Source organism: Megalobrama amblycephala, linkage group LG16, assembly GCF_018812025.1.
Source record: "Megalobrama amblycephala isolate DHTTF-2021 linkage group LG16, ASM1881202v1, whole genome shotgun sequence".
In the NCBI taxonomy this organism is placed as follows: domain Eukaryota; kingdom Metazoa; phylum Chordata; class Actinopteri; order Cypriniformes; family Xenocyprididae; genus Megalobrama; species Megalobrama amblycephala.
This window is the reverse complement of record NC_063059.1, coordinates 21,233,947-21,242,005: the sequence shown is the minus strand read 5'-3', so window position 1 is coordinate 21,242,005 and position 8,059 is coordinate 21,233,947. Positions and strand designations below refer to the sequence as shown.

At 37.0% G+C, this 8,059-nt stretch overlaps 1 protein-coding gene across 1 annotated transcript in view; it reads left to right on the top strand.

The window, feature by feature from the left end:
- The window catches only part of cul3b (cullin 3b), a 37,103-nt gene that overhangs the window by 427 nt on the left and 28,617 nt on the right, over positions 1–8,059 (top strand). Inside the window, exons 2-3 of the mRNA XM_048159855.1 lie at positions 1,250–1,447; positions 4,031–4,144. Coding sequence (XP_048015812.1) covers positions 1,250–1,447; positions 4,031–4,144 — 312 coding nt within the window. The remainder of the gene's footprint in view (positions 1–1,249; positions 1,448–4,030; positions 4,145–8,059) is intronic.

The following is an 8,059-nucleotide window of genomic DNA, read 5'->3' as shown; positions in this document are numbered from 1 at the left end:
TTTAGAACCTCTTGCGGTTTTTTGTGGGGGTCAAAATGACAGAAGCCAACAAGCCTGTTAGCTGGCTAACCTGTTCAACAGCAGTAGAAAAATCATAAATAAATACGTGATGACACACTGATTTAACTGCAGAGGTTCCCTCAGTGAGCATATATAATCACCTATAAATTGTTAAACTCTAATAAAAAAAAAAAAAAATCGTTCTAGTAATATTGTTTGTGGCAGCAGGTCTATTATAACTTTTTCCATCATGTATCGTTGGCATGTTTATGTCAGGCATGGCCAGCGCAAATGCACCTATGATGTGACACGTTTTTACTGAGCGTTTAGTTATTGCAAGCTAAGAAACAAGTTCACTAGCACTAGTGCTGCAAGAGTGTTTTTGATGTTTACAGTTGGCCTGGTCTAAATAGTCAATATACTGTAAAAACAAAATAAACCGTTATTGACGAGAATTCTTGTTCTGAATCACATCTATTGATTTGTTTACATCTGTTTGAGCTGGGTGTTCAGTTGAGATTTCAGTTGGATTTTAAGCAAATATAGACTGCCCCAGAACACATGGAAGTAACTGTTTTAAGATACTCGAACACTGAGACAACTCCCCTTTATCACCTAATGGCCAAGACTTCTGCATAGCCTCAGTAAGATTATGGATATGGTAAGCTACAATGTATGAGCATCATAAAACATCAAAGTAAGTTTTGTCCAATAAAACGAATACACTGATACTATGTATTTTCTTAGAACTAACTTTTCTGAGCCATCAACTGCCTAAAGTAGTAGAGTAACCATAGGTGTAGTCTGTAGTGTATCACATTAACTATGGACATGTTCCATGACAACCAGAAAATGGCACAGTAATTTATTTATTTATTTATTTTTTTTGTGAAATGTTTTGCTTGACATGGGTGCATTCGGTCTGTTGTTATTTTACGTAATGCAATCACATTCACACTTTTTTTTTTCTCTCTCTCTTTTTTTTTTTTGTATCCTGTATTTAATGTCTAATTTAGGTTAGATTTATAATTTGTTTCCAATTCATGGTTTTGCTAAGAGCAAGGTACTGCTTTTGTAAGCCCTTATGTACTGATGCTATGTTGCCTTGCGGGAAAAGGAGTGTGTTACATTTTGATTTGGGTAACCTTCATTATCACATTATTTTCAAACAGTTGGCAGCATCATGTATCACCTTTTCTCCCTTAATGGTTTCCCCACTTCTCTCTATTTCATCTCCACCCCATTACAGATGACCATGGATGAGAAATATGTGAACAACATATGGGACCTCTTGAAAAATGCTATTCAGGAGATCCAGAGGAAAAACAACAGTGGGCTGAGCTTTGAGGAGCTCTACAGGAATGCCTACACCATGGTACTACACAAACATGGAGAAAAGCTCTATACAGGCTTGAGGGAGGTGGTCACAGAACATCTCATCAACAAAGTAAGGGCCATATGTCTCTATCTTTCTTCTTTTCCACCATGAGAGTGCTGGTGTCTAATCTGGAAGCATTCTGTGCATTTCCACAGTTCGCAGATCCCCTGGCCGAGTACCGGATCTGGCACAAGAAACTGATACGTGTACATTTAGCATTTCGCAGATATTTTGTCCAAAATTCATGTATTCCCTGAGAATTATATCCTATGGCCTTAGTTCCGTACTGTTTAAGTCGGGCTGCATGATTATTCTAAATAAAACCGAAATCACGATTTGCCATAGTGTGATTACGAAATTGCAAAGGCTTCAATTTTATTTTTTATTATTATTATTTTTCTATTTTTAATGAAATAAGTATATTCACAGCGTGTTAGTGAAGAGCGGCTCTGTGATCAGTAGTAAGTTCTGCTTCATCTCTGAAAGCACTGCCAGCACTGCTTCTGAAAATGCAACACACGTCAAACATCTTCCCAAACTACTAATGCCAAGTGTTTATAAGCCTGTTGTCCAACAAAAGACAACATGTAATTCATGTTTGTACTCCAGACTCACTTCATAACATAAGTCGATTGTTTAAAATAAATTCTGTGTGTGAGCTGATGTGGCTTCTTAGTGGCTGAGCTTAGTTTTTAACAGCAGATGGCACTACATGCTTTGGAAACGCATTTTCTGCATACTTCCAGTTCCTTTACACACACCACTTAAATGACGAAGCTACGGTCTTGTGGACTTAACGGATGCGCACGCAGCACGCAGGGCCATTGTAAGTCCACAAGACCGAAAGTGCACATGAAGTGTGCCATTTGGGACAGGGCCTTACATGACTCAGTTTTCTTTGTGAGCATTTGAGTGTGCGGTTAAAAACTTGCCTACAGCGCCATCTGCTGTTAAATCTAAGCTCAGAATCAATTTGAGAGAGAAAATATCAGGATTGATCCAGATTCATTGTATCGAGAATCAAAAAAACGATGTATTGTCCCAGCTTTATTTTATAGTATTCTATACAGTGATAAAGATTAGCATTGTCGATTAGCATTGTATTAGAAATGTTCTTTATTATTATAAAAATACCCGTAAAGTCTTGAAGAACTCAGATAAACCACATATTGTCACAGTTGTGTTTGTTGTCTTAATGTTTCATTAGTCAAAGTGTTTCTATCTTCTTTATATTCAGCTACAGTGATAGCTGGATGCCTTTGTACATATTAGGGATTTCCTGGAACGTCATAAGTTTTATTACTTCTGTGAGGCATATTTGAGTTTCTGCACGAGGGCGCCCTCCGGCTTCCAGTGTGAATGAATGTGATTTTTCACACCTCCTGGCAAAAATTAAGAAATTATTGTTACAGATTTTTATCATAATAATATAATATTTTATAATAAATCCATAGACCTTTCTAATGATTTATAGTCATAGGCTGCCTGCATGTTAACAGATAACCTGCTGTTTTTCATTAAAATAAAAATATTATTATTATTTTCTAATTAATATATTGTTCTATTTTTTTCTGAAATATTCTTTTCATTTTTAATAATGAAAGTGATGTTACAATAGTAATATTTCTTATTGTGTTTAATATTTACGGAGCCCTGCCCATGACATGCAGGAAAAAATAGTAGGCTAAATCGTGCGCACAATTTACTTATTCGTTCCCTCGATTTACTAAATCGTGCGCACGCTTTACTTGTTTTCCTGCATGTCATGTGCGGGCTCCATAAATATTTTTATTTAGCAATAATAATAATAATATTAGTTATTATCATTAGTCATATTAATATACAAACACAACATTTTGGGCCAAATTGTGCAGCCTTACAAACAAGCACAACAAACCTTTATCTTTTTGTTGTTGTTGTTCATTTGTTTTAAAAATCGCAAATTGCAATTTTAACCAAAAAAATCGCATTTAGATTTTTTATCCAAATTGTGCAGTCCTATACTTGAGCTACAGGAAGATCCAGAACCAGTTCATTGGAAAAGGGATATCAGGGGGTAGAAAGTAATGTGTGGAGGAGATTGAAAGTAAAGGCCAGTTTACAGACTCAAATGCTCTGCATAAACTTTTGCACCGATTTTCGCATGCGTTCTAGAACAATGAAAAAAGTAACAGCAGATGGGCTGAATGAAAAATGCAAAATTACACTGACTGTAGGTGGCGCTTATGGAAAAGCATTATATTATAGCATTATTATAAACATTTACATGTTTTCAACAGCCATTCAGATTTCACAGAGACAAGAGAGTGGTTTTTTCTTTCTGCTACTGATTGTCCTTTAGCAAAAAAAAGTTGCATTGACGGTCGATGTGTCTGTTTGTTTGCACAGAGTTAACAAACATTCATTCAAATGAACATGTTTATCGCATCAAAATTTGGCACTGAACATTTGCCTTGGTGTGAATAGACCTTAACAGGCAATGTTGGTTTAATGAAATAAGAGGTGTGATGTTTAATGTGTTTAAATTGAAAGAGAGCTGAGTGCTTCATTAACAAATTAGACCAAGTTAGGTTTTTGGTTTCTGGCTTGATATGAATTATAAGGAAGCCTTGTTTATCATTTACTCTCATCCATTTTTTGTCCATTTAAAAGGTACGTGAGGATGTGTTAAACTCCCTGAATAACAACTTTCTGCAAACACTGAATCAAGCCTGGAATGACCACCAGACAGCTATGGTGATGGTCAGAGACATCTTGATGTACATGGTGGGTCCTTATGGCAACCTTTTATTGTATGTTGTTTGATTTTTGTCTTGGCACTTCTCTTTGTGAATTGTAGCTTATTACAGGGCTTGCAAGGCATCACTGTATTGATATTTCTCAAACATTCTGGTTAGGTGCATTTCCAGTTGAAATTCTCATTTTAATTCTCTGGTGTTTAATACCTCTTGTGATGTCCCTCGTCATGGCGCTTTGTGTGCGACGAGTGTAAACAAGAAACATAAACCAAGCTGGACTAAGAACAAAAAAGACATTCTTCAAAAATAACACAGAAAGCACCCTCTGAAGCTACTATAATTCATCAGTTACTCTTATGAACAAGACTAAAAATGTGCCTCTGTACTTCCTCCTCCTCCTCAATTAACCGAAAAAGGGACCTGTTTTAGTCTCTTAATTTTTTTGAGAGTGAAATGGTAATATGGAAATGACTTTGTCACAATGCATAACAGAACACTTAATAATTGAAGACAACCTTAAGGTACCTAAAATTGATTTATGAAAAAATGAAAATGAAAAATTTCTCATCATTTACTCACCCTCATGGCATCCCCAATGTTTATGAGTTTCTTTTTCCAGATAAACACAAACAAAAATTTTTAGGAAAATAATCAATCTGTGTGAGTCCATATAATGCAAGTGAATGGGTGCAGTTCAGCTGATACTTGAAACACCACACAATGTGATCATGACTAGGGATGTCGTAATTATCCAATATCATGATTAACCACGATTAAAATTGTCATGATTATAAAACCATAAGAATTTGGAAGCTGTGGTTAAAAACTGAAAACAGGAAAAAAAACAAAAAAAACATAAATTTCAGACTGGGATCAACAACTTGTGCCACACATGTGCAGCACCTCTGCCTGGATGCCGTGTGAGGCTTACAAACATTACTTAACTTATTTGTAGCGTGCCTCCTGTCCAATAATCGCAATAAGCTTTGTGCTTTATTTTGATAAGAACATCATGATATTCAAACAATAAATGCTCTTTATGCCAAGTTCACACTACAGGATTTTAAGCCCAATTTGCATGTTAACGAGTTTGCCAACAGGTCGGGCTGTGATCGGTGGCAAATCAGCAGGTGATCAGCGCTCACCAATATTTATGTGTGAACCACTCAACAACGCATCAAAGAGGCTCGCTGACGCACCACCGACACCTCACTGACGCCAGACAAATATTTAGCATGATAAATATCTGGCGCTGTCGGCCGACTCAACATCCTGTGGTGTCAAGTGTCGTAATGAGCTACAGCCAATGAAATATGCACTGATGTCTATGGAAGCAGCAATAACAATCCATTCAAATATAATTTGCCGACGTTTATTAATACAGATACACATTGTGTATGTAACTATAAAGCTCACTCTATTCTTCTTCCAGTTCACTCGCCACATGTATTTCGGAACAAATGGATGAATTTCTTTATAAAAAATGCATGTAGCCTGTAAATCGACTGACATGACTCTCTGAACTGAGGTGCAAACAAACATGGTGGCGCCCATCTCGCGTTATAGATTAAGATCAAGATCATTATGTAGGTTTTTTTAAATGACAAAACATTCACTTGCACATATTTGAGAATCACAATATCAGATAGTTGATGACATGGTGAGCAAAGCGATACATCTGTTATACAGTGTGGCCGCGGTGTGTCATGAGACGAGTATGACGCGTTGTCATGGAAACAAAGGGAAACTGCGATCTACCGACCTTTGTGAACTTGGCATTAACGTGATGTGACAGATCGCTGTAGTTGCATGTATGTTCAAGTGGCAAAACGGAGCACATGTGAACTGATCATCTCTCTCGCTTTACTACTAGTTATAGCAAGAAATAATCATAAATGAACATCAGAAGGTATGTCAAAACATGCAACTTACTGAAATGGGATGTTGTGACGTAAGTGCATTGAGAAGCTTGCGCCAGAAGTGGTGGCCCTTGGTGCTTCCGCGTTATTTCTCACATGAACTTCACAATGAATCGGATGCATTTCTAATTTGTTAATATGTTTTTCTCAGCAAACTCTCCGGACATGCAGCTTTCTCACGTCACTAGCTTTAAATATGTGACTTCATGCATAACAAATGCATTAAAGTGGGATATAAACTAATGCAAACAGATGGTAACAATCGTGACATTAAACATTTGGGTCAGGTTTGCTTGTGTTTTTGTCACACTGTTGTAACCGCTTGAGGTACTGCTAATGTTAGAGTCCTCTCAGCCTCTACGGCAAACATATTGCTTTTTTAAATCCGCATCTGAAGTGTCCTGCTCAGAGCAGCACGCAGTCTCACGTGTCAGAACAAACACCATGAGGCGTCAGTGATTTCGCCTCTAGAGGCCAGTCTTGTACTGTATAATGACAGCAGACCCTTCTCAGCCGCTCCAGCAATGGACGCAATCCAGAAAAACTATATGGAATTTGCTGATAACTGATTGTTCCAGCAATCGGTTATTGGTGCTGATTAATTAGCAAAACCGATCAATTTTCTTTATAAAATTAATTTTTTAGAATTATTTCGCTCCTGGTCTACTGCCCTCCATCTGTTTGTTGTGCATGCATTCCCCGGCACTTGTTAATTGAAGTCTGTGAAGTTTCATGGAGACTCGCTTGTTGTCAAAATGGAAATACTGTTGTCAGAATATGCAAAATGGAAATACTTAAACAGATAACTTAAATTTTACAGTTATATCCTTTTGCACCGAAGAAAACACGTCTCAAAAGCATTATGCATTTGTTTGAAGAGCTTATAAAGTATTCACATGTTTCGGACAACTTGGGTCATGCACGTTTCCCGCAGCAGCTCACTCTGTATCCTCTGTGTCCATATGTCCATGAAAATGTGTTATTCAATGTGTTATTCACTGTAAAGCGACGTGACTGGTAGATGGTTAGCGTGCACAGTTCGGAGATGTGACTAATCGATAATCAAATTCATTGTTGATTATTTTCATTATCGATAATAATTGATTTTATCGATTCGTTGTTGCAGCCCTATTTAAGTTTGTCTGGAGAAATTAGTCTTATACATTGAGGATGGCATGAGGGTGAGTAAATGATGAGAGAATTTTCTTTTTTTTTTTTTGGTGAACTAAGGGTCTCCTTAATCATATGACTTAGTGTTTTTGTTAAGGGGTTTGTTTTTAACTGGGCACTGGCTCTCAACTCTTCATTAGGCGACTGTGCTTTATTTAAGGCTGTTCTATTAGTTAGACTATTGATATAAGAACTGTTGTTATCAAGTCATTTTTTAAAGTTATGTTATATCCTTTCTTTTTCTTTTTTTTTAAGCGATATAAAATTTTGCACCGGTAGATCATCCTTGTACAGAGTATAACCAGTATCACCATACGTAACAGGAAAGTTACCAGTAAAGCTCTATTGAGGAAGTGGTGTGCCAAAACTATACACGTTTTATACGCGAATATACATGAAGATGTTGTAACCACACTTTTTTCTGTAGTTCACATAAACTTCTGCGGAACACGAGAAGTTGAGGCCAAACAAGATTGGACACCATTATTTTCATTAGCCGCACAGAGATACTCTTAGCCAGACAAGTGACTAATCCTTGTTGCGACGTCACTACATTCATTCTACCAGCGCAGTTTCGGGCTGAGAACTATTTGTAATCATGCCGTGCCGAACCAGGCTCTAGTGGAAATGCTACTGGAACCGTTCCTTACCATTCTAAGAATGGTTCGGCCCGACGGTGGAAAAGCAGCTATTGTGTGGGGAAAAAACTGAGATGTTTTTCAAAATATCTTTTTTGTTTCTCAAGAAATAATGTCATGCATGCTTGGAATAACATGATGGTAAGTAAATGATGACAGAACTGTAATTTTTGGGTGAACTGTCCTTTAAAAAAGACAAAGTATCATAAAATAATC